This window comes from Fringilla coelebs (genome assembly GCF_963513975.1).
Source record: "Fringilla coelebs genome assembly, chromosome: 6".
NCBI lineage: Eukaryota > Metazoa > Chordata > Aves > Passeriformes > Fringillidae > Fringilla > Fringilla coelebs.
The window spans coordinates 36967536-36995530 of record NC_140034.1 but is presented as its reverse complement, the minus strand read 5'-3'; the positions used below and the strand labels follow the sequence as shown (position 1 = coordinate 36995530).

General features: G+C 41.0%; 1 protein-coding gene across 1 annotated transcript; it reads right to left on the bottom strand.

Moving 5' to 3' along the window:
- Positions 1-60: 60 nt before the first annotated feature.
- EHD4 (EH domain containing 4) lies at positions 61-27588 on the bottom strand. Its single transcript, XM_084207691.1, has 6 exons — positions 26852-27588; positions 18845-19021; positions 14444-14541; positions 9988-10400; positions 7044-7208; positions 61-4642 (listed from the first exon to the last, which is right to left on the bottom strand). Exons 1-6 carry the CDS (start codon positions 27085-27087, stop codon positions 4106-4108), a joined length of 1626 nt encoding a protein of 541 aa, XP_084063817.1. The 5' UTR covers positions 27088-27588; the 3' UTR covers positions 61-4105.
- Between the last annotated feature and the right edge of the window lie 407 nt (positions 27589-27995).

Below are 27995 nucleotides of genomic sequence, written 5' to 3'. Positions count from 1 at the left end.
ACAAAATATGAGTCACTGAAAGATTACCTTCCAGAAAGAAGCATACAAACCAGAATCTCAGGTAGTTCAATATTAGTTTATTAAATCAGCAATTTTTTTCACCGCTCTCTAAAAATGATTACAAAGCATATTAAAATATATTACAGTATCTGCAAAGAATTTACTGTGTAATAAAAGTGCAACAATAATGAACTTACAACTTTCTTTGTCTAGTTGGACAAACTGAAGCACACTGCACAGATCAAGCCTTTCCTCAAAAATCAGAGTGCCTTTTACGTGAAAACAGTGTTTAACAAAAATATTAGAAAAGGTGAGCACGCGAAATAGAAAATTAAGTTCATGATCATTCCTCAGTGCTAAGTTACACATATCCATCAAACCATACATTTCAAACTCTGCTTGAGATCCAACAATTTAAAGAGCCACAAAAATGAGTGCACATTGTGAAGGGAAGAAAGTAATGGAAAGAAAAAGAAGGTGCATTTCAAGTGCTGGCAATAAACAATATTGAAAGCCAGGGACCACATACCTGCTGCTTTGAGACCAGGTTCCACACAAATCCACACCACTACCAATTAACAAATGGGACCTCACCCTGACTTAAAAATCTTTGTAAACTCTCCAATTTCAAGCTGCCACAGCTTTTAAGTCTCTCAGTGTCCTGTACTGTGGTTAGGAACTGTAGCCCCACATTTTCTGTTCCAATCTGCAACAAAAACTCAATTTCTGAAGGAATAGAACTAGGTTTGTAAATTGAAACTGTGTTGTGGAATAGTTGGAGAAGAGGTAGAAGCAGCAGTTTCTACTTTAGTTTAAGACAGTAGGTTACATCAGTGGGCACAGATTTCACAGGATGAATTACAAACAGCTTTGAATGATCTTGCAGAAAATGTTATTAAAATCCTAGGCATAAAATGTCCAACCAACCCAACATGTTCACCTTTCTTCAGCAGACATTAGTAACAAACTGAACACCACCAATTACCGCACACTGCTGTTAAAATAACAACTTAGAGCATGCTGTCCCTTCTAACACACAGATCCACTAACTCCACAGAACATTATCCAAACCCTTGTGTGTGGCTGGTCTAACTGAACCTGCAAACAGCCAGCAAGGGAAATGGGGGAGGCCCATGGACCTGTGAGACGTAGTAAGAAGAGAACCCCTCCCCTGAGCAACAGCAACCTACTCCATCAGTTTAGTTGTGCAAGAAACTGCTGATTAAAGTTCCCATGAAATGTATTGCATTCCTATCATCTAAGTGCAGTGCTAGTTCACTGTACCACATACCTAGAAATAGATTCATGTAGCTGTGGATGCAAACCATGAAACACTCCTATTTCCCCAGACAGCCGGAGAAAATCCACCTCTACTCCTATACATGCTTCATGCATTCATCATCCAAATTCTACAGGAACAAAAGGCAAAATACTACAACCCCATCTAGGAAAATTTTTTAACTCATCAAAAGGATGTATTTCAATTTGTCTGCCTTAAGACCAAGCTAGCATATTCTCACAGAGAAAAGGCTGTGCTCTCCATTTTACTACCAACAAAACTAGAAAAATAGAATAAAACCACTGAAATGATCCTGCTCTTCTCACTGAAGGAGAATATTTCTAATGGCATGGGATCACATGGCTCCAGTATGTCTGGAGCATCACCCCTGGAAGCTACATGTGGTGGGAACTCAAGCAGGAGTCCCCTGCTGCAGCCTTGTGCTGCTGCAAAGCGAGGTAAGGCAGAGTGGGAAAATCAGCAGCTTCCCAGATCCTCTCAGTTTTGCCTACACTCCAGTAGTCACAGTACACAAGCTTGCATCCTTTCTCCTGGTGGCTTTCCTGATTAACTAGTCACTAGAACTAAGCTGGTCAGTAGTGTATGAAGTGGTACTGACTGCAGACACTACCCACAAACAAACACACATTCATACTTCTGCAGCCTTTTTCTTAACACCCAAAATGTCTACAGACTACTCTATTTTTTTCAATCAGAAATAAATTACATAGAAAATAGTTACTCTGCAGATGTACAGTCACACAGGTAGACTCAGCATCAAGTTTCACAGCTCTACTAAAGTGCACAGAGATGCACTAAGATTAATTTGGCTCCTAATTTAGGTCTGAGAGAAATAAAGTTGGTATGCTTGAATGATAGGAAAAACACCTAAGAATTAAAAAAACCCCAACCAACCAACCAAAAAACAACAACAACAACAACAAAAAAAAGCCAACAAAAAATCAAGTCCTCAGAACAATTCAACTATGCCAGGACATCCTTGATACAGGCCCAGAAACCTGGCAAGGTAAAGGTGGAGTTCTGCCATTACTTAAAATAGCATCATTGTTTTCCCATGCAAGTGCCCTGACAAAGTTCATGGAAATTGCACCTCAGAATAGAACAGATGTAGAAAGATGAGAGGTCCAGAAAGATGTGAGGCATTAAACCTGACAACCTACAAATACACTATTTGAAGAAAGAAGCTGAGGCTTTTCTTAGATCACCCAAAAAACAGAACATGAAAGTGTGACTGAAACCTTAACTGGGAGACAACATCCAAACTATTTCCTCCCCACCCCAATTGCAAGGATGTTAAAGCACTTTTTGGCTTGCTCTGTCTCAGAAGGCATTACTGCTGCCACTTACTGAGACTTAACAAGAAAGTGCTCAAAACTACAGTACCTTTGATGTGTAGGGTCTTTCCTACTGCAAATGGAATACAAGCAAATTCCTGCTCATACACATGGACCAGAACTGGCTGCCAAATTTGATTTTAGGAAAGAACTGGCCCTCCCCGAAAGACTCATGTTCATAGGGCCAAAGACTTGCCTTCTTTTAAGGTACTGATAAAAATCAGTTGTAAGCAGACAGTATCTTCAACTTTGATTGTGTGTTGTTGGAAAATAAATGTTTATTTAAGCATCCATTCCTTTCATGGATTGCTTTCAATAAAGGAGTAATATTTGGAGGAATGAGTCTATCATTTATTACAGTCAATGTTAGCCTCCCCATCCTTCAAATCTGCCACCATGAGAATTGAATCTCTCTTTTGTGGTTGTCAGCTACATGTTGGCAAAAGAGTTAACTTCTTTTAATTATATTATATATTAAAAAATGCACAGACATAACTGTATAATTAGCTGTAAATAGAAATTACATACCAATGAAAATATTCCGAGACAATTTGATGTGCTTTGAGGAGGCTGAATTTGAGCAATACACCTTTTCTGAACAGAAAGTGAGGTTTAATTTCAATGCAAACATGGCTTTTTCAGCTTAAGAAACCATTCTGCTGTCACTTTGAACCATTCAGAAATTCATTGTCTGCAGAGAAGCTAAGCGTAAACTGCAAAGAACATTATAAATACAAAGAACAAATGAGATCTCAGTTCTTCTAATGATAATACTGAAAATATAGTGCTGTGTAAAACTGAAGAAGCTATTCTTCTGATAAGACACAGTGACAGATCGAAAAAAAATTCAGTATTTTGCAGTTCTAGATAGAATCTGAAGTTTTAAAACAAGTTTGCTTGTATTCTGAGCACTTACAAGACTCTCCTCATTATTCTTCTATCTTTTTCTAACTCCAATTAAACTACAAAAAGAAAGAAAAGGATTTCCTTTTATATCAGCCTTTTCTTAGACTATAGAGATGCTTACATTCACTCAATGGCTTAAGTACATTTTTAGCATCTAGATATTCCTTGCATATGCAGGTGAATTTAATATTTTGAGCTTCAGTGTGCTATTTAGGATAGTTTGGATACAGGGTTGATAAGTATTTAGGTTTGGTGAAGGTCAGCAAATTTTATGCACGGTCTTTTCTGCTTTATGGTTGTGAAGACAGTGAGACATGGACACAGGACTACAAAGACATTTTCACCTTATGGCAGAGCTATTATAAGGCACTTGTGATAAGCATGTCTGAGTGAAGGTCAGCAGGGACAGTGACACAAATGTTTCCCTGCTGCCATGTTTATAACTTCAGTAGCTTGTGTGAAATGTGCTGTGAGGTTTAAGGATCTAAGCTTAACTTCAAATTTTGGTATTTTCAACACATTTCCCGTGGGAATTTCAAAATCCTCACTCTTCTCCTGGTATTGTTCATTCTGCTGTCTGGAAAGGTTTCCTGTGAGATGGGGGCACCAGGTGGGAAGGTAGTGAGCCAGGCAGTTCATATCCATCCAGTTTAATCTTGATGAGATGCTTTGCTAATGCAAACTCTTCATCATCCAACATCCCATCGCCATCACAGTCTGCAAGTTTCCAGATCTTCCCCAAGACGCTGTTGGGTAGTTTAGAAGTCACCATCTCCTTCTTGGCACTAATCCCAGATATTTTGCCATTGATAGGTGACAGAGTGTAGAAAATCTCGTCGTAAGCAGGTTTATCTTTGGCAACCACCCACTCCTCTTCATCAGCTCCTTCCTTAGCACCTTCCCCGTATCCATGGCCAAAAGGTCCTGCCATGGTGCCATCAAATGCTCCACCGTGCACCATCTCTGTGGGCATGTTGCTCTCTTCCTGCCTGATTAGGTTCATCAGGGAGGCAATTTTGTTGGCCAGCATGTTATCCACAGTTTCAATCAGCTTTGGTTTCAAAGAATGAAATTTAGTGAAATCACAATTCTCCAACTGCTCCTGTGAATGATACAGTGACAGTAGTTAAAAACTATTCCAGTGCATTGAAAAGTTTAAAGAATGGGCTTAAAATTAAAATAGCCAAGTAATAATTCAATTAAAATATGTATCTTTTGAAGCTGTTTCTATAGCTGAAACTCCTCGATGGAGAAACTGAACAGATGTACCATACAACCAATATATTTGATCAAACACAGTAAGACAGTTTTGCAACAGTGTATGAGTTGATTTATTAAATTACATTTACAATAAAAATTTCAAAGTGCAGTGGATAAAACCACAGCAGTTGATGAATGTTACCCAGCAACTTTCCATTTGATGATTTTTTCCCAAACATCAAAGAAAGCGTGCAAGTAAGTCCTCAGTCCTGCTAGTACTTAGGCAAGTGTTTAGAGTCAAAAATAAAATCGAATGTTTGCAGGACTGATCTGATTTTATAGATTAGACTTCTTGGTTGTGGTTAGGTCAGGAAAAGGTGTCCCTTATCAATAAAGAAAAGCTGAATTGAGATAACAGCAGTAATGTTGTATAGCAGTGCTGCCAGAACTCATGAAGTCAGATGCTCCCACCAGAATTTGTGGAGTTTTCATGCTAACACCAGTGAGATATTTACCTAGGTGATATGTATTATTCCAACACAAGCCCAAGCATGTTTTACACCACAGCATCAGAAAATTAAAAATGCTTTAGGCAATTATTAATTTTTTTCTAAATGCAAAATGCTTGCCAGGAAGAGAAAGTTACAGTGGAAAAGGTTAAAAACACTCAAAATCACCATCACCACCTCCCACCTTCTGTAAACTGATGTTAAATTGCTTTAACAAATCCCATCTATCACCTCAAGGAGCTGCTCCTATACATACCAAAATGATCATGACATTAACCCAAGGAACCTGGAGCACAGCTCTGTTCAGGTGACATTTATACACAATCGCCGAATTTACAGCACCCGATCAGAATAAGTGTATGCAGTGGAATAAATCTCAGGAAGCAAAGATCAACTTGCTATTGGTTTTGGCACAATTTTTTTTTCACACAATTTTGCTTTCTCACAATTTTGCTCCTCATTACAGAAGTGACTGATCTCCTGTACATATTTGCTGCCATCTGCTGCTGAGGCTTAACTGACACGTACTGTAAGTTTGAAAGAGTTTCATTCAAATTTTGTTTCAATATTCAGATCTCTCATTCTCTCACTCTGCATCACAAGCAAAAGCAGCAAGGGAAGAAAGGGCATTTTGTGGCAAAAGTTGACTCTTTCAAAGCCTAACTCATGAAACCCTTTCAACAATCCTGCCTGTGAAAACTTAGCTAAAATACATCTTGTGCTTCATCTGTGATTTGCTATCTCGTGCCAATAGTTGATTCCCAGGTTTAATACATTAGTTTATGAAAGAAATGTGTGCCTTCCTATAGATAATCAGCCAATCATCACTCCTGATGATGGCTGTGCAAGTGTACCACGTGTCAGAATGATATGTCTGGAAAACATCCTCCATCACACTCATGACTAGTCCACGGCCAGAGCAAACTGCAGGCTCCTGATCTCTTCTTCTTCAGCTTTCAAGCTGAATTATCCTCTAATTCAAAGGCCATTTAAGAAGCCCATGATCCGAGATACAAAAATTGCCAATTGATGTTTGAAATCGCTACTAACACAACATTAGCTATTTTCTAACTCATCTCAAATCAGAGAACAAAAATAAATAGGCAAGAAAGTGACAGAGAATTGGTTGAAAGACTGCAGAAAACCCAAAAGAGGAAGAGACAGAAGGTATTTTTAAATAACTTGTGAGCATAAACCAAGAACTTCTCTCTCTCTCCTTCATAGACAGGAAAAAAGCCAAAGACTATTTTCAGCAGCAAGAGGTTTTAAGCTGGACTTTTCGAGTAACACATTGCCTTTATTACTCACTGGGAAACAGTACCAGTAAGAACAGGAACAGAGTAGAGTAAAAACGAACTTATGACTACAGATATCTTCACCTACACAAATGCTTGATACCATCACAAAAATAATAAATATAACCACATTTAGGATTCAAAAGAAACCCCTTAACCTGTGTGCGTTCACTGCCATTTTATTTGCACAAAGCCTTCAGTACTTCCTGCCAAGAGACCAAGCACTGACTCAAAGGACAGAAGGTCAGATTCCTTATTCCTCATTTTCAGGCTTTATGTAGTCCTGTATCAGTAAATGCACACTAAGCAAGTTACCATTCTTTTTTGGTCTGTACCACTTTGAAGTCCCTCTAATGCCATGTCAGTCAAATGACTGTCATTTCAAGTGCTCTACACCCCGAGCTGTAACGCTGAGATACTCTGTTCCACCTTTTCCAAGCTGGCAATCCTGCTACAAAGTTAAGAATTATTTCAGTGGAATGGTAATCTACCATCTTACCTGCATTTTCTTGACTTCAGGGAAGTCCCCTGCTGAAATATGGTATTCCCTTTGCAGCTGGATGTAGATCTCAGGCAGCTTGTTGATCAGTTCCTTCTTCTTATTCTCTTTCCCAAATACAGAGGGCATCTCTTTTTTCAGATAGCTGATGATATAAGCATGAACCTGAAAAAAAGCAAAACTGAAATCAAAACTACTGTTTACCAACACTTAGCAGCAGTGTTCCTCACCTAGGTCATAAAAAGAAACAGAAATATGTTTCCCTACGGAAAGATATTATCAACTACTGTGTCTGGAACTTGGTGTTTACATGAACAGTTAGCTGCCTGTTAGTTATTATTAGCTTTTGCTGCTTTCAGCATTCCTTTGAGGGGCAGAGAGAAAGGAAACACATTTCAAGGAAATACAGATGCACACTTGCTCTTTTAAGGAGAAGCTTGGTACAGCATTCTATGAGTACCATGAGCAAAAGAAAAGGCAAGACCACAAACCCCATCTCCTGACACTACACACAGAGCTCCAGCCATCCTGTATGATTTGTAGCTCATTTGCCACACCAGCCCTTGTGGGCATCAATGGGATAATTCCTCCAGTAATCCAAGTATGCTAGGTGGCAAGGCTATCTATTTGAAGTGATATTGCATTCCTACCTATGTACTGACAGAAAAGTGAGTATCTATAGTCTGTATTTATGCAGCCACCTATGCAGATGACAGAGTAGCCAGTTCCAACAGGAGCATGCCATGGCTGCCTCGTGAAGCCCTAGGGAGAGAAGGAGAGCCTTTCCAGCTTATAAGGAAAGACATTAATTTAGGATGTCTCTAAACACATTGGTTCTTGCATTGCCATCAAAATAGCCATCCTGCCCACCTTCATTATGCCTTTATTCTGAACCATGCATCTCTTCTCCCACCACCTTTCCCCACCAAAAGGATCTGCTTGGCCACAGAACAAGTGACCAGGTCCAGAACAGAAAGAGTGGCTGCACTTCCTAACTGAGGTGAGCTCACCTATCCAGCTCACTGTATGGACATTGATTCTCATTTTGCACACAAGAGGGAAGGGACAAGGGCAAAGCCTTCTTTTGGAAGAAATGCTCCCTAAGCTCTGACCTGGCCAGGACCACAGCAGCCAAATGACCTCCACTACAGGATGTCTTTACAGAACTCAGGTCCTTGTTCATTTTAAAAGAATGTAGCTGTCCACAAAACAGAAGTTACAATTTTCACACACAGAGAAAAAAATAGTTAAAAATTAGATATGTCTATCAAACTGTTGAGCAATAAACAGGTGAAATTTTGAAGACTGGGAGAAGACAAATAACCATAAAAAGCCTCACTAAAAAAAGTGATTGCTTCAGTGTTGTGTAAGTGTAGTACTTAATACCTACCAAACCATGACTAGTATGTGTATTATAGCATTCTACACAAACCTTACACAATCTGTACGTGGCCACTGCCCATTCACTTCCTTACTTGTTAAGGAGGAAACAGAAAAAAAAAAAAATTGCTTTTAGAAGAAAAATGATGTAGCCAGTTTTTATGTGCACATCTTAAGTTCACAAATTTCACACAACACTTCCTTATATCTAAAAAGAGTGTATGCACTTTAATGGCAAATAAATTTACATTTTTGTAGAGCAGAAAAAAACTCCAGCATAAAGAAGAATAAAACCATGCCATTTTCTAAGAGTATAAATGTAAGTATTTCTCCAGAATTACAGAATGGATTCAGTAAGGGTATTTTTGAGAGCATGTATAAATAATTGTGAGCAATTTTATGGATCTTATATCCAAAATAATATTTCTATCAAACTCAGAAAAGTATATTTGTAATTCATAAGCACTAACAGTTTCACATGTGTATTCCAAGTGGCCTAAGGTCTGCCAGTATGCACATGTGTTTCTTGTAGATAAGAACAGTCCCCATCTTCAAAACGGGATAGTGAGTCACAGGACTCAGGCAAAAAAAAAAAAAAAAAAAAGAAAAAAAAAAGCCTAATGCCCAAATCTGACAGCATGCTAAGAGTTTGCTTTTGTTTCTATTTACTGTAAATGCTTTAGAAAACATTAAGAAGAGAGTAGCACAGAAATAGGGTAAAAGAAACCCCACACTCAACACTGTAAAAAGCTATTTTTGACTGTCAATACTTTGAGAGCAGTTTGGAAGGCAGAAAAATGACACTGGATTACATTGCTGCTTTCCTGCAGATAAACAGTTTATTCCCCTTCCGGGACTGTCTAACATATCCCTAAGACCACTGTGTGCTGTGTTTACCTTTATCAATTTTTATTTTATATTTCATAGAAATATCTAAAAATTACTCAACTGACACTCCTACAATGCCAAAATGATTGTAACAAATGAAAACAAAGTGGTGCTAACATTTACAAAACAGACTGGATCTGAGGTTGCTCTGAGATCAGAGCAACTTTTAACACAACATCATTGTAATTTTAAATGGAATTTTCAAAGAAGCAACTTCTACAGGGTGCCCTAAAGCTCAGGCCACAAAAACCCCCAAACCAATGTCCCTCATTCCCCCCTCCAACCCCCAAAAACAGCCCCACCAAAAACTCCTGAAAGTCTCTCTTCATATTCAGAAATTTAAATAAGCCAACACAGGAAATGGTCCCCATCCCCAGACAACTATTCATATACTGATGGATTTGCAAGTCCTCTTCATTTCTGATTAGTAGTTCACATTAAAATGTATTTCAAGGAAAATGCATTTGGTTTGATAACTGCACAGGAAATTAGAGCTCCTGTCTTCTACCAACAGCTTTCTCCTCAAGTGACTATGTTTTCCTTGAAAAAGTGACAATTCAATCCAAATCAAAATCTGTGCTAAAAAGACATATTTTATAGCGAGAGAAAAACTGGCAAGGTTGAGAACACACCGAGAGCAGCGGAGACTGCTCATTCAGTTCTGTTTTCTTCTTACCTTCGCAAGCCTTGCCCTTTTAATGAGATCATTGAGCTTCCTCACAGCAGCCTTCTGTGGGAGACTCTGGATGTCCTTGAAAAGATCCTGTGCCTCGGCTTCAAAGAGCCTCCGGTTGTCGGTGTTTCGGAGGGGATGGGCCCAGAAGGAGCCGATGTAGACCCGCAGCACCTCCGGCGTGTCGATCACCTTTCCCAGGGACCACATCAGAGCACCATAGACCCTCATCAGCTGCTGGGTGTCCACCTGGTCAGCCTTATTGAGCACCACTCGGATCTTGTCATCCTGGCCCCGGAACGACTTGATGGCCTCTGAAAACTCATCGGATATATCCAGCTTATGGGCATCAAAAAGGAGGATGATTCGGTCAACCCTCTCAGCAAACCACTGGAGGACTTGGCAGAAGTCGTAGCCTGAAGGGAGAACACACTGTTACAGTCTTACCATTCAGAAAAGTGAGTTTTGGAGAATGTAGGGCTGGGGATAGAGAACAAGGTAGCAGCTTGTCAAGAGGACAGCATCTGTGGATAGTGAGGTCAGGACAACTGCATCCTGCATTTCCTTGGACCAGTCTCACTATTACTGCCTTCTGTTTTCATCACTGCACTTTTTTCTGTCTCACAGCCACATTTGCTTCTTTCCAGGAGTCCGGTTCCAGCCCAGCACCCAAGCTAAACAGGACTGGGGCTCTGATCACAACCTTTCTTCATCACTGCCAATATTGGTCACTTTGGCAGCACTGCTTATCTGAATTAACAAGGAAAATGGTTCAAATGCAGCAAACTCATCTCTCCTTATCTCGCAACACTTGCTGTTATTTTTGCCACAGCAGACTAAAAAGTACAATTTAGAAGTAATGTGACTACATTTCTGATGGCTCTGAGGACATGACAGGTTACAGAACATGAGCAGTGACCTTCCTGATCACCTGAAACAAGCTTTATCACGTTCTAAAGGAAAGCCTATTCATAGAACCTGTCTAAATGCTTTTACAGGTTCAGCTGGCACCTAATCCACACAACAAACCGTGCTCAGGAACTCTTACTCAGAAGTGACACATCTAATCCGCACAGTCACCACTGGTGATGCGGCTTTGGGTTTGGCATGGATGTGACTCATCTAGTATGAGTAAGGAACAGCTAAGTATGCACTGGGAGCTTTCTGCTTTAAAAAAAGCTAAACAATAGCCATCTTCCCCTGAACTCTTTCCCCATACTCTTTGAAACACTTGCCTTCACAGCACTCAGTCATGAACGAAACACCCCCTCCCTTCCTAGAAGGGGCTCCTCCCTACATCCTGCCAGACGCTCATTTTCCCAAATCCTGCAGCCCACTCAGACATTTCTGTCTGCAAGGGCGTGAACATGACCAGTGATGCCGCAGAAGCGGCACAGGGACGGGCATTGTCTGCCCAGGGGACAATGCTGGCAGACATCTGCACATTCTCCTCCAGCCACTCGCACTGCCCCTGAACTGACAGGCAGGAAGCTTCTGGCACATCCTGGTGCTGACAACAGGAGCGGGAAAGGTGTGTCTTGAGACATCTTTCAGTGCTGCCCTCTGTGTATATTTCTGACCCTTTAAGAAATCAGCTCCTTCATCCTGTGGCCTGGATGCGTTCCAGAGTTAAAAATAGAGCATGCTGGGAAATAGTGCATGTCCTCTAACTTTACATAGTCCCTTTACTATTTTCCTGCATTTTAAAATGAAAGCTAATATTTGAGTCCTCTCTTGGTCCCAGAAGGCTTCTACTTACTCCTAGTGATACCTGTCAAATTTTAACATTGTACAGATGTTACATTCATTCATAGGTAAATAGTTAAGCAGTAGCTAGTGAGATGGGAAAGAAACACCAAAGCAAAGAGGCATGGTCTTACACTGAGGCCCTGTCATGTTATTCTCTATCAAACATTTTGAATAAGAAAAGCTGTAGCTTACCAATGTTAGACACAAGCTAAACTTCTAGAAAGCAGAACCCTCTCTGACAGCCACATTCAGGGATAGCAGAAAACACCTTGTACAATCCTGCTTACATTTACACACAATCATTTAGAAAGTCATCAAAGCAACTCAAACCTGAAAACGTGCTAAATTAGACTTCTAGCATAAATATGTCTAAGTCAGACCGACTCCTTCAGGAAGCAGGTCAGACAAACCTTGCTATGTGCAGCATCACAGGACAAGTCAAGTTTGTGCCCCACAAAACCACGTATATGCAAACTGCATAAGCAGCCCAAAAGCCATTTACAGGAAATCTATCTGACTATGCAGTATTTCAGCCAAGGCTGAGTGTAGTAATTTCTGATCATGATACCTTGGAGTATGTGCATGCAATAAATGCATAGGCACTCGTAAATAACTTCTTGTAGGGTGATGCCTAAGTGCATGAAACCTTTATTTAACCTGCCCTCAAAGCCTGGGACACTGGGAGAAGAGTGCTCTAAAGCCAACTCCCAAAACCTCATATTTGGTACAACCACACTTTAAACATGATTAAACTAACAGTAGAACCACACTTTGATAAAAGAACTATGACAAGGGACACATTCAAGATAATCTTTATCACATGTAAAAAAATGAATTAAATGCAATCTAATCAAGTTAAGGCCTGTGAAAGAGTTTGAGGTAATCACTGGACTATGCCAAATCAGGTGGAAGTCTATCGTATCAAAGGTTAGGCCAGCCAGGCTGTAACAATTGATAAGGCACATACCATCCTGACAAGGAGTTTCTGAACAGTAAGGGAACAAGAGCCATGTTTTGTTAAATCACAGGAGCAATTCTAGATAGTAGTGAGGAGTCATGGTCCTTCAGGCAACACAGGACTACCAGTGAAACACAGCCTGGAGAGAAACACAACTCTGTCCCGCACTCGAAGTCGGAGACTTCACAGCATTACCTAATGGTCTTGAATTTGGTTACACAATTGCTCACTTTTTCAGTGGCATATTAATATAATACTTTAGTTTTCTGCTTATTCCATGTTCCCTTCCATACTATTACAAAAGTGGCAACAGATACTTGAATGCTGCCAGACATAATTTTCTCTTTATTTAACAAGCAAAGAAAGGGTAAGGTGCAGTTTAACTTGAGCATTTAAGATGCTAGTTTTAACTTGAGGAGGAAAAAGGGGGCTGGAATCCACAATGGAAAAGCAGACCACTGCTGATTTTATCAGACTGTGTAAACTCGGATCTAAATATTTTGTGGACATTTTATGAGAAGATTTTTTCAGGACTAAAAATCATTAGTTATAGACTCAAGTTTTTCTGCCTAAAATATGAGTGCCAACATGCAGTATTTGTTTTATTTCTGGTTTCACAACATTCTTTGCTTGCAGAGATGTAGAGCTCTCATGCTGTTCATCTCTACGCTGTCACCAACACATCACATAAAGGAAAGCCCAGCACTTTCCCCATGATGAATGCTTTACATGACTGTGAGTAATAAAGAGGACAAAGCATCACTGAACAAAAAAATCCAGAAGCATCTGGTAGACCAGTTTATTAAGTAAGCATAATTTAGATCATAGAATAAGGGACTAACTTTTTAGGACTATCAGATTATTATAAAGACAAGACTATTGTTGCATAGCTGCCATATACTGTGTTTGTACCAGGATTTCCTCAAAAAATCCCATGTGTGGTATGTTAAGAATTATTTCCTCTAACAGAGACATGAAACACAAGTTTCCATTTCTTAAATGGAAGGCAAAGGCCTGAAAACAGAGGGCAGCATAAGCCACACCCTGCATCACTACCATTTACAAGTCCAACAGGCACTCAAATGCAGCTTAAGAATGCAAGGAAGAAAGTTGTTTACATTATGCTGTTCTGTTTAAATACTTTCTCAAGACAGGCTAACGTTTAAAACAGCTTGATAAACAGTGCTCAGTTCTCTGCAGAATTTTCATATTATTAAAAATATTCTCATCTGCTCTTTCTCCTTCCACATTTGACTGTATAATATTAAGGCATGACTGAGCAACCTTAAGAAGCAGCTCTAGCAGCTGCGCCCACGAAAACCCACCTTATTTACAGCCCCACCCCCAAATTTTTCAGACATGATCAATCTACAGCTATTATGAAACATTTCTTCATTCATGAACTTCAACAGTATATGTAAGAGTCATTATTATTTCATGGAAAGCAATTAAAATGATGAAAATAAGGCTTTTTCTCTGGAGTGACAAAGCACTAATTAGTCAACAGACAATGCAACTGTAGCCATTTGCAGCCATAGCAGCAGGATAACAAAAATACCAACCCCCATCAGCTTTCAAGAGAAAAAATTCCAAAGCTGCATCCAGCCTTAAAATATGGGTTGTACAGGGCTTGCAGTACAAAAGTACGTACAGTACCACTAAAACAGGCTCCCCAGAGATTAGGATGCTGATTTGTCCAGTAGAGCAGAAAAAATTTGGTGAGCTTGGTGACTATAAAGCTCTGCAACTCACCTCTGCTGATGCGCTGCTTCTCTCCAGAGAGAATGCCAGGGCTGTCGATGATACTGATGCTCTTCAGGACCTCGTTGGGTAGCTGAGAACACATGAACCTGCAGGAAAGCAGGGAAAAAACCCATTAACAACAGCTCTAGCTCACATACAGATGGTGGCTTGAGACCTCCCCATTTTGTATCTGATTTTAGAAACGCTCAATCCTGGCAACAGTTTCTGAATCCTGGTAAATCTCTGTGTTTCGCAGCCATTCATGTTTAACAAAAATTATGAAGGAAGAGAGCTTCTCAAAAAAACCACACAGGGAAACCTTGTAAAACATCTAAGTGCTGTACATCTAACCTTGTACATCTAAGTGCTGATATGACTTCAAACTTTGCAAGAGCTGACAACTTGGGCTGAAAATGCAACATAAAAAGACTCCATCCAACCCATTCTGCTAGGACCGAAATTAGTACACACAAGAGAAAACTCTTCATGTATTCCAGCTTATGCCCAGACTCAAAAACCCAAAAGGGGAGGAAGCAGAAAGCCATACCGACAATATGTTTATGGTCCAGTCCCTGCCACATCTCCCTCTCGCCTGATTTAGCACTGTTCGAGTGATCCCTACTCCCTAAGCCACCACTCTCCTCAGCTGGAGCACCAGTGAAAAACACCAGCATTTCTCCCACAAACCCAGCCAAAACTATCACAATGCCAGAAGCAGGAGCTCAAATTACACACAGCATGCTCTAAACAATAACCTCCTGCCTCTGCCACAGGAGGCAAATTCAATGGTGTTATTATGGAAGAATAAATAATTGACAAGGACCCCGAGAGCCGCGCAGAACACTTGGTGTGTTACCTGCAAGCAACAATGATGCTTCTGAGACAGGTGATGACTGAGGAACTTCACTGCCCTTCATCATAACCTGCCTTTAAGAGATTTGCTTAAGAGTTTAATCTTCTTATCAGGGAGCAGCTGAAGACAGGAAGGAGCACACAGAGTTACCCAGCCTCCTCCTGCGAGGCTGCCCCACACAGGGTTAAGCTGCAGCCTCAGGCTCCGAGATGGGGCTGCCCTACTTCAACCTATGGCTTCACAAAGCAGACTGCCCCAAAAAACAGGGTATCACAGTCAGGAAATTGTAGCTGTGCTGAGCTCAAACAAGACCTTTAAGGCCTTGGATGATGTGAGTTAGGAAGAGCTCAACCAGTCAAGTATCAGATACAAAATGTAAACTATGTCAAAGTCTAGAGGGTATTTTATACAATACAATTTATTCAAAGGAGATTGAGAAGAAAAGAAGTCCTAACACCTCACTTCACCTTGTTCTGCAAGAGACCTTGTAGCAATGAACCTTTAACTAAAGCACACAGTGTGCCTTCTTGGATAAAACAGAAATGGCAGCATCACCTGTGCCTCTCCCTGAAGCCCAGAAGGGCATAAGGAAACAGCAGCCATCCAAACCTGATAGAACCTGAGGGTATGTAAACATAAATTACATTATTTGAGCTTGACAAAACCTAAAGGCAGCGCTATGTCAGAGCAAACAAATTACGTGGAAGCATAATGGATGTACATAACTGACAAAGAAAATACATTTAATCACGTGAACCATTACAAAAATACACACATCACCAGTATGTACAGCATGAAGAAGCTTTCATATATTTGGAACTGTGAAGACTGAATTTTCACGTAAATTTTTTCTTATCACTCTCATCCCAGTGCTTGTTCAGTATCATCAAGATGTTTCTAGACCTATCTCATGGGAAGAAAGGCACTGTTATGCCAGCTGAACAATACAGCAGTGTCTTGACTCAGGCACCACCCAAACAGGGACAGCTGGAAAAGACCACGGATCAAATAGAGAATTACAGGCCTCAGAAATGCAGACACTGCCATCTCTGCAGCAGTCACTAGTGGCAATGGGAGGAGATAAGTAAACACATGGGTAAACACACAGGAAATAGAAGCATGAGCTCAGAATTAACTGCTTGTTAGCTTTTAGAATATGCCCATAAGATAAAGATGAAAGATGGGTTAAAAATCTTGCCTCAAACTCATATTTCGGACAACTGTAAAGACAGTGATTATTGAATATCTCTTTTCAACACTGAGACTTATTTCTTAACATACCACTTCATGCAGCTCATGTAAGTGCTACATCATAAAAAACAGAACTACATACTATTCACCTGAATGAGAGATTTAAAAAAAAAAGTGTTACAAAAACAGTTGTATGAATGAGATGTCTGTAATTTCTCACAGCACATCAAAATAGATCAGGACCATGCATTTCTTCTCAGCAGCACTAATTCATTTACATGGTTTTCTGCATGTAAATTACTGTACAATGCAGTATTCTTCCCTCACCAGCATCCAAGGGCACACTAGGTCCTGTCCCCCTTCAGTTTCCTCCCCAACTTTTCTTAAAAGTATACAGGACAAGTATGAGTTTAATACAGGATAAGTAAGAGTTTAATACAGGAACACCTCCCACAAGCAGTGAGACACAGGGGGCAATTAAAAGGGGTAATGGAAAAAGACAAAAGCAAGGTAACATCAATAAATTAATGCAGCTAATTACTAAGTACAAGCCTTGATTGTGATACCGTGCTCTTGTTTGCTTCATTTTTTCCATTACCTCAGTCCCTGTTTCCTGTCATTTGGATTGTTAGACTTGGATGAAAAGGATACTCAAGTTCATAGTCTAAGTGTCCATAGCCTTAAGTTCCTTCATAAAACAAAACCACTAGGACTGGGAAACCATTGAAAAAATAAAATTGGGGGGAGGTGGGGGGAGGTAGAGAGAAATCTATTAAGGCAGGTGGGAAAAATGTAATATCAGATAAAAAGAACTGTCCACATGGCAAATGACAGAAGGCAAAGTAAAGTATGTACTACGATTACAGCTAACCTGGTAGGATCTCAAAGATACTGAAGCCTAAGACAATTTCATCTAAGGGAAGTCATAAAGAGAAAGGAGTTGGTAAGTTTTGAAAAATGCTAGGGAAAGACAAGCACACAGATCTCTGCTGAATAGCTAACGAGTAAGAGTGACTGTTGGGGAAGATAAGGGTGCCCACAGCACTTCAATACAACAATATCACAGTCACCAAAAGAACTGGAGTAATTTGGTCAGTTACTTTGCAAGTACATCTTTTCAGCTGGCCAATAATCTTGCTTGCATAACAGAACCTGACACAACTAGTTAGATGATTTAGGCAAAAAATTATATTGCCACTCATCCAAACAAACACATACCATTATTAAATGTTCTGTGTAAATATTAAAATATTATATAAAATACAATTTATATAATTTTTATTGTAAGTATATTAATTTTTCGTTGAGACAGCACAATGGTGAGGAAAGTGAGAAACAGAACAGTGATCTGGAAGACAAAATTTAGCCAATCATCTCAAAATTGTTATATAAAATGGGACTTGACTACAGTCTCCCACAGCACATATTCTTATCTCTGCCAAGCAATAGCCAAGCCAACTGTAAGCAGCTATAAACTTTCCTCTTTGAATAAGCACAGCAATAGATAAAATTGTACATGATGAACTTTTAACAAGCATGCCAATATTTATCAGCCAAACAGGAAAGTTTATTGTTAAAAAGAACCAATTTAGATTAATTGGCTTGCAAAGTGAGGCCTCCATGTCAAGCTACCATCAAATACAGGAAGAAAACAAGGTGATTGCTCAGACAATAAGAACGGAGTTATTAGTAACTAACTTTCAACTGAAAATATTCAGCATGCTACTTAAACACAAAATGTTCACAGCCCCTGACCAACTCTTCCCTTTCTACAAATACACAACAGATCTCCCTGGTCTATGGAACTACCTGAACACCCAGGCAGTAAATATTAAACACTTAACAGCTTGAACTTTTCTTTTATCCACGGGGCACATTCAAATCTTTTCCTTCTTGCATCTCTTTTTACACGTCCCAGCAATTCACAATTTTAAATATCTATACCAAGATATCCAGTGAAATCAATGGAAAGGAACAGGGAAAATACTAGCTTCTTTCTTTTTTTTTTTCTTTTTTTTTTTTAATGGTAATTTAAAAAAATACTACTAACCTATCAGTTTTATTGCATAGAGTTTTTGCATAAACTTATCCTGAGTTCCCCCTGGCCTGTCATGCCTCACAAACAAGTCACCCAGTGGATCATTTCTACAGTTTTCTGTGAACTGGTTTTAACAACTATTTTCCATTCAGATAACTGAATATCTCTATCTTAATGCCACCCTACCTAGTACTGCCTTTTTTCATTTAATTCCCCTGAACTGCCACCATTCCTGCTTGTATTTCAATATTTATTCCATGCTGTTCAAAACAGAACATGCCCAAATTTAAATGCAATCATCAGAAGACAGAAAGCAAGATGATCTCACCTGTTCAGAAAAGCATTTCCAAAGCGGCCGAGCTTCCGGAACGGCTTCTTAGGATCAACAACCAGGGCATTTCCAGGAACATTTCCTTCTGTTTCTCCATACATTACAGCAATAAAGGAATCTGTGGTAGGCTCTGGACCAATCCTCATGCCTGGAAAGTCTTGCTCAAGCAGGTACCTGGAGGTAGAGAACACATAAATGTATTTATACACAATTGCTATATTTGTACTTAAATATTCCAAAAAAATGAATGATTGGGATCCATGGCAAAAGCTAATACCTACAATTTGCTTGCAAATTCCCAAGGATATGCATATTCTCCAAGATTACATTTTCCCTTTATTTCATTATTTCTGTTAACTGGGGAAGGAGGAGGAGAACTGAATTAGTTTTTCACAATATCTAGGTAAAAGGATAAAGTAAATCCCTTTACAAATAGTGTGGAAAGCACTCCCTCAACTGCAGCACCTCAACCATTGAAGTGGATGCTTCTACCAAAGATGTGAGTGCTGTAGGTTACACTACAACACATTGCTGCTTTTCTGAGTGTTTTCAAACCTATTCCAGTGCTGCTGGTACAAAAAGGGAATGGTCTGAAGCTGCACGTGAGCAGATTCAGCTGGCTGACAGATCCAACCCTTTAATCAACTTGGTATGATCTCACTAATTTTAACTCATCCCACCAGAGGCAAAGAGAACCATTACGGGACAATAAAATTTCATCTCTTTGGGAGTGAGGAATTTATTTTTTTTCTTTTGACCTGCACATCAAAAATTAATTGTTAACTAAGTCAGAACTGCAGAAATTCAGGCCTAACACCAAAGTACTTCCAAAAGGCACCAAGCCAGGCAGTGCTCTACCACCAGAAACCATCCTGCACCTCCCTTTGAGTAGTCTGACAGAAGATATGGCACATACTCAGAGGGCCTTGACTTTCCAGACAACAAGGTCTGGAATTAATTTAGTGTGTATTTAAGTATTAAAACTTAATGGAACCAGGACATTTATTTACATAAAAAGCCTGTCTGCATCCCTTCATGGATGGCAAGTGCAAAGAAGTAAAAGCAGCCCCAAGTCCTTTGAGCAGACCTCCCTCTAGCACACATTCTATGACAAGTGCCACCCTTCAGAGACACAGACAGCACTGCTTGACTTTAGGGCAGGAGCATTATTGTCCTCAGTCACAACAGCACCATCTTGGCACTGGAGACTAAAACAGAATGTTTTCAATCTCACCCTGCAGTTCTTACTAAAAAAACCAAAGCACCACAATTTTAATCAAGGATATTTTAACTATTTACATCATCAAAACTGGATTTACATGAGAACTTTTCTTCAGGCACAAGTGGTGGTCCTGCATGCAGCGACAGCACTAGTTACATTTTAGTCCATCTATATTAACGCTGCTCTTTTAATGAAGGTTTATTCTGGACTTAATCCAACAGTGCTATGTCTATCCTGCTATAGCTTCCTAAATCAATATTGATTTGAGAGGACTTGCTGTCTGCTTTTGCTGCAAAAAACCATTTTATGCAGTATCTATACTTGCTGAACAATCCCTGTTTTCAAATAAAGTACCCAAGCATTCACAAACTTTATAGATCAGTGCACAGAAGCTGAATTTAAGAAACTAAATATATGTTACATATTTCAAAGATTGTTTTCCACTAGCCTTAGCAAATTGGCTCCAATGAGCTCAAGCTATGGTCAAGGAGCATGGAACAGCCATTTACAAAAGATTTCCTGTAGCTTTCTGTTTCCAAAACCAGAAATTAAAAAATACCAATACTAAAACTTGTGAGGAAGGAGGAACATAAGAACAATCATGCCAGAACACGCCAAAGTCAATCTGTTTTATCTCTAGAATAAGCTGTACCTAATGCACAGTAACAGGGAAATAAAACTGACCCCTCTCCAAAAGCAAATGAAACAACACCCAAACCTCTCTGCCCACACAGGTTTGTAAAATGCAGCAGATCCCTGTCTGCACGAATTAAATCATGAAATGATCTAAACAAAATGAAGACAAAACTCTTTTAATTGCTCACCAGCTGAAGCCCTCATGGAAATCCAGGATTTTAAAGTGTTGTGGCAAACAGATGAACACCTGAAACATGGAAGTGTGTTCCCAGCTCTTCACAGAACATCACTGCACACCAGAGTTCTCTAAAACAGGATGCCAAGGCTAACTCACAAGAGCCACTAAAAATTTCCAGATTGGAGTTATCCATGGGTTTGATTTTGAAAGATCAATTATACTTTTGTCTTCCAAAATAAAATTTTTAACTTGCCACGATAAAATGTTCTATTTCAAACATTGCTTTTCCTCACTGTCCTTCTTTTAGAAGACAAAGGGTCTCTAAGAGACTTGTAAATAAGCTCTGTATATACAAATTGTCATTCCCAGGCTGCTACTGACACAGGTGGCAACTCATCAGGGGACAGACAACATATACCAGAAGATGCTCCAAGAGCAGCAGTATAGAACATATATTGAATCAAATGCACAGGAGTGAAGTCCCACATCCCAGCTCAAGGAAAACTACATGGTGATACCTAAATGCAGCAGAAGACACCTCCAGGATAACAGGATAATTGCCATCTATCAAAAGCTCATAAATTACGGCATGATTGTGGAAATTCAGTGGTGACAGTCTTTTAGATGCCTAAAGAAGTAATTTCATGGCCTGTTCATGAATTTGTAGCAGGTTTAAAGAGTTACAAGTACGGAGTACCCTTCATGATTTTCAACATCTCTTTCTGCTGCTCTGAACTTGATAGTGCAAATACCAATTAGCACTTTATTGAAATGACAAAACCAGAATAAAGTGCTACTGAACTGCAATGATACTCCCAAGTTAATGTCATAAAGGCAGCTTTAAAAAACAGCTTTTATAGTGATAACAATCCAGGAAGGCAAGACCTCCTTCCAAATACCAAGCCCCACCCAACAGTCACAATGCTCTGCCTGGTACAACTATTAACAGACACAGAAATCCCTTTGCATCACAGGTATTTTCCATTAAGATTGGCTCACAATTGCACATCAAGAATTAGTACAGACTAAAATAAACCTCTTCTTGAGCACTGGCTGTGCTCAAGTGTGATGGGTTTGGCTGGGACAATAACTACTCTGTGGCTGTGTTTGGGATATGTGCTGAAAAGCGTTGACAATCCAGGGATATCTCCATTACTGCACTCACACTCAAGGCCTTTAAGAATCAAGGCGTTTTCTGCTTCTCACCCCAGCCTGTGAACAAAGAGTTAAGAGGGGACACAGCTGGGACAGCTGATCCCAACTGACCCAAGGGATGTCCTGCACCATATGGCATCGTGCTTAGCATATAAAGCAAGGGGAAGAAGGAGACACTTGGAATGACAGCATTTTCTCTTCCCAAGTCACTGTTACATATGACAGAACCCTGCTTTCCTGGGAATACCTGAATGTCTGCCTGCCCATGGAAAGGAGTGAATGAATTCCTTGCTTTGCCTTGCCTGTGATGCTTTTACAGTACCTCCTAAACTGTCTTTACCTCAGGCCATGAGTTTTCTCAGTCTCACCATGCCCACAGTGCAGGGTGTGAGTGGCTGTGTGGGGCTTGGCTGCAGGCTGGAGCTGTGGGGTGGGCTAAGCCACAACAGGCTGTATATCACACTTCTCACTGTGAAAGAACAGTTTTACTCACCCACGCAAAAGGTAAGAGCAGACTCCTGTAAATTGAAAAGCTGCCAATGTTTCTGTACCAAATGCTTCACTGGCACAGGAAAATACCTGGATTTTCAGCATCTGCAACTACATGCTCTTCTCAGGAATTTTCAGCAGAGAAGAAGTTCAAAAAGGTTCACAGGAAGAATGCTTAAAAATAGCCAATGCCCCAAAGACAGTCTAGATCAAACAACAGACATCCTGTTGATCCTTCTCTCTTTGTTTTTACCTGGGCTATAACCTTTCAGCTTTGCCAATAAACATTCATCTAGGTTCCTTTGCAAGATGTATAGCCAGACTACAGGGAACAAGCTTACAAAGTTCACAGAGATAGAAAGATAACTCCCAGTTGCAGACACCCATTACCATTTGAAGTCTAAATGCATTAGCTAGGCCACACTAGTGCACAAAAGCAAGTGAGCTGGACAGAGCAGCACTGAACAGGGATACTCTGTGATGCACAGGGAGATAAACTCAGGGCTCCTTTATAGGGCTGCTCACCTCCATACTACATACTGCACCAAGTATTACATACTGCACCAAGTATTCCCCTTTGGTTTTTTTAACACAGCAAAACTAGCAGATGTTTGCTTTCCTGTAAGAATTCTGCTCTAAATAATCCAAAGCTTTCATGTAGAGCTAGTGAAGAAGCTACAGCCTTCACCCAAAGAAATTAAGAGGGACATTCCTCCCACTTCACCCCCAAATAAATCGATGCAGCTGTGTGAGTGATCACACACTACTTGCAAACTCCAGACATTAGGCATACAAAAGGGTGCTTTCACAAAAGTCAGCTCTGGCTGAGTTAAATAGCAGGAAGTTTTTAACCTCTGAGTAATACCTGTGAGCAAAGTAAAAGCACAGCCTGGCAATCTGAGGAATTTACTTCTGGTTTGTCTCATGTTGATAAGTTCTTTAAAAAAAAAATCAGTCTCCTACATTTCTAAAACGGAATGAAAGAAACTACCTATTTGCATTGACTACCTCCTATCTCTTTTTCATACAGTACAATTCTCCTCTCCTGCCCCCACTTTCCCCACTTTTTTCTGAGAACAGGCACAAGAAATTGAGACAATTACAGAAACGGCAAGGCCAAGCAGCTCACGTGTAAGATAATAACTGGCTCTCACTATACTCCCACTTCATTAAATACAACTGGACAAGCATTAACATTTGGATGTATTTGTTTGAATTGTCAGCCCTGTCAAACAAGTGAATAAAACTATCACCACACTACACCTTAGACAGCAAAACTGACTGGATTCACTGCATTGTTCCAAGTGCCAAAGCGGATAAACAGCACTGAGTGAAAAAACACAAGAGCTGTTAGAAACCTGGAAGTGTTTGTTTCCATATCTTCATCCCCAGGGACATTCAGTCACTGGTACATCAGGGTTTTCCATAAAGACTTGGTGGAAGGAACTGGGTGGATGTGGATGTGTCAGAGGTATGAAAATGTGAAGTTCTCACGATAACGACTCCATCAAAGCAAATGCCAAATGAATATTTGACAGCTAAACATGATTGCTATGTTCACACATAAACCCAACAGGGAACACTTAAGTGGACCTAATATGACCTCCTGACTATGAAGTCAAGAAATGTGAACAAAAGGCAGTTTTTAATTATTTATTTAAAATTTAAAATAATGTTTGCTTATTAAAAGTTTTGGATGAATAAATCCCCTATAGTGTTTCTTCATGCTAAGAAAAATCATCTAGAACAAACACAATAACAATCTTGAGAGGGTATGACATTTTTCCATGGGAGATTCAGCCTACCAGAGGCTGAATTTATTTCTGGCTGACCTGGACACTATAATATTTTCCCATGTCTTCTTCTAATTCTTGCACACAGCATACAAGAACCTCTTTTTTTTTTGCCCTTCTTTTTCTCCTTTAAATTAGATTTTGAGTAACAGTCACTGTGATACTATTGTCTAAGTTGCTGCCCATACTCAGGAGAGTATTTTTTCATGCTGATTCAGCCAACTATTATCTATGCTATAGAAAACACTGAGGTAAGGAATGTTGATCATAGTGAGAGCCTTTAGAAGCAATAAAAGATATGCTGCTACAGATTTGGGCTCTGCAGTCAATGCCTGTCTTCTCCAATACCTTGTACAAAATTAAACTGCTCTTCATCTACCTAAAATGGGTATAGAAGATAGGGGTAAGAGGATAAGAAGAAGGGCACATCACAGTAGAAGCCACCTCTTGCATCAAGTCAGGTATTTTAACAAACCACATGAGAAACCATCTTTGAAAACTTCATCTCTGTCAAAATTGTCTAGGCATCTTCGTCTGGCACTGACAAATGCTAAAAAAGGCTGGCAAGAGCTGCAATATAGTATAGGTCCTTTCTCATTCAGACTATACATTAGTATCAATCAACCCTTTTGCTCAGCATTTTACTATTAAAGTGGTAAGTTACTCACAAAGCAACAGTAGCAAAAATACACGGAGGCACTGCAAGGAATACTCATGTTTCTAAGCACAGTACTGACTCGTACTTCAGTCAAATATGGGCAGCTATAAAGGACAGAAAAGCTGAATGTTCATAAATCAAGAACCTGTGTTGTCAACCAAGGCAAACTCTGACAGGAGGGGAGACCCAGAGTTTCCTATGAATTGCAAATAACAGAACTACATTGCTGACAGACAGCACAAGTTCTGGTATGCACATATTTCTGACAATTCTGCCTCCCTATTACCTATGCTCTCCCCATCCTTTGTCCATAAGCCAAGTAAGAAAACCTACCAGGAAATATATACAGACTAACAAGGCAACTGTAATTTTCAAGAAGAAAATGAATGAATATATCTAGAGAAACGATGGCCAAATCCAGATCAAAAACCCCTTTCCCCACTCATCACCTCGTGACTGTCTGTGGAGATCCTGAAACTAAGTTTCTTTTCTGGTAATTACAGCCATATTTCTATTTTTAAAATATTTCTCTGAGCAACAGCTCTTTATGTGTTTGTGAGAGTTCAGTAATAATCAGTAAAGAAACGGTGTTCGACTTCAAGCTTTCAATTAGCTAGTTGTAAAGCCTGAAAAGACACATGATTAGTTCTGTAAACATCTGAAAAGCTCTCAGGTGATTAAAGGTAAACATCGATCTTCAGGGGAGAGGGGAGGTAGGTATTTTGCACTGCAAAAAGAAAACAGTGTTATGGAAAGGCTGCCTGTAATCTTTGGAACTGAAAGATAAATATTTGTAAATTTTATAGGACTATAATGAACTTCGGATATAAGCAGGTCAAAATGTGAACCAATTGACCCCTCAGTGTCTCTTGCAGAGTTCGGCAAAATATTAGACTGATTTGTAAGGGGCATGTGAGAGTGACAAATATATGCAAAATATTTACAGATTCACAGCTTACCCGAGATATGAATAGCTAGCTTCCTAAAAATGAGTTACTAAGAAACTTAGAAATAAGGAATATATGAAAGACAGAAAATAGTACAACAGGAACAACACTGTTCAGCTCCCTTTGTGGTGATACTGCTTCTTCAGTGTAATTGATCAAAATAAACACACATGGAAGGGAAGACCTTCCAGATACCACGTGTTTTTTGCCCAGAACTCTTGTCACCTTACTCCTCTATGATCACATCCGATCTGTGCATTAAGCTACTTTTGGGAAAGAAAGGGGAGGAGGTAAGCTGAAGTGATCCCCCATGGCCGGCGCAGTCGTACCGCTTTGACACGAAGCCCCTGCTTTCCCTTTGAAATAATTTAGGGATTAAAAGAACTAAGAGGAAGTAGACAACGGGGTTACACGTTCTCAGCAGAACATGAAATAGACATCATATTCTTGAACAGGAAGCAAGCGGCGAGCTACAGAGCGTGTCCCAGGGCCGGGAGCGGCACACCCTCGACACAGCCCGGAGGCTCTCGGCAAGCCCCGCTCGCTGCGAGGGTCGAGGCGCCAGCCCCGCCGCCTGTCACGGGCACGGCGCTGCCCGGCCTCGGCTCGCACCCCGAGCGTGGGACGGATTGACCGCGGGCAGCACCATGCCGGGCAGGAGGGCTTTACCGCGGGCAGCACCATGCCGGGCAGGAGGGCTTTACCGAGGGCAGCACCATGCCGGGCAGGAGGGCTTTACCGCGGGCAGCACCATGCCGGGCAGGAGGGATTTACCGAGGGCAGCACCATGCCGGGAGGGAGGCATTTACCGCGGGCAGCACCATGCCGGGCAGGAGGGATTTACCGCGGGCAGCACCATGCCGGGCAGGAGGCGAGCCAGGATGAGCGGGCGGCCGGCGGGGCCGCGCACGCCGGAGGTCACCTACCGGATGAAGGTGGTCTTGCCGGTGCTGTACTGCCCCACCAGCAGCACCATGGGCTTGTTCTCGAAGTCGGCGTCCTCCAGGGCGGGCGAGTGGAACTCATGGAAGCGGTAGTGCTCCTCCAGCGGCAGCAGCTTGCGGAGGTAGAGGTCTCGCAGCCCGCCGGTCACCGTCTGCACCACGTCGGCGCCGCCGCCGCGCTCCCGCCCGCCGCCCTGCTTCCCCAGCCAGCTGAACATCCCGCCGCTGCCGTCCCGCCGCACTGCCACTGCCGCCGCCGCCGCCGCAGCCGCTGCCACCACCGACACCACCGACACCGCCGCCGCCCCCGCCCGCCTCCCGCGCACGCAGCCGCCGCCGCCGCGGACCCGCCCGGCCCGAGAGAGGCGGTGCCGGCAGCGCTGCCGCGCTCCACTCAGCGGCCGGGCCGGGCGGGGCCCGGCTCCCTGCAGTACACACCCTTGGAGCCGGGCGGGTTTGGGGGTTTTTCTAAAGGCGACGTTCGTCTGGTGTTTTTATCGAATCCGATGATTTTTCTTTTTTTTTTTTTTTTTTTTTTTTTTGGCCACAAGTCCGCCTCTGTAGGTTAATTGTGCCCGCTGCTCTTCTGCGTTCAAATCTCAGCCCCCTGAGATGAAATCCGGAAAGACTTTGACAGCTCCGATCTGAACGTAGAATCGCCCAAATGCTTTTCGTGTTTTTCTGATGATGGTTGCTGTCCTTGGATGCAAAAGAAATGTGTGACTAAGCGCCGTGGCGTTTAGCTGCAACATCAGGCAACTGTTTTAAACACAGTGAAAAACCTTAGTATAATGTGAAAATCTTTCTGTGAGACGCGTGTAGAGGATACGGCCATTAGTTCTAACCTTAGGTCCTGCATCGTGTTAAGCCACCTTGCCCATTGATTTAACAGGAGATTTTAGTGGTGTGTAACACCAGATTTGCTACAACCTTGGGGAAATCAATGACACGAGTATTTTTTGTCCTCTGACAATAAAGTTTGTGCTCACTAACTAAAAAAAACACCTTGGGATGTCAGTTAAAAGCAAAGAAGTGGAATTTTTTGCTGAAACTGCGTTTAAACACTCTATTACAAATGTGCCTTTTGTGTGACACACTTATGGCTCCTTCAGAGCATGCATATCAC

What these genes read in the sequence shown, in the direction of transcription:
- EHD4 (XM_084207691.1), bottom strand. Translation starts at nt 27,087, where the DNA reads ATGTTCAGCTGGCTGGGGAAGCAGGGCGGCGGGCGGGAGCGCGGCGGC. An exon ending in GGAAATGCTTTTCTGAACAG is followed by an intron (nt 14,542 to 18,844) that starts GTGAGATCATCT and finishes GCTTTCCTGCAG; the next exon opens with GTTCATGTGTTCTCAGCTAC. An exon ending in AAAGGGCAAGGCTTGCGAAG is followed by an intron (nt 7,209 to 9,987) that starts GTAAGAAGAAAA and finishes GCTTTTTTTCAG; the next exon opens with GTTCATGCTTATATCATCAG.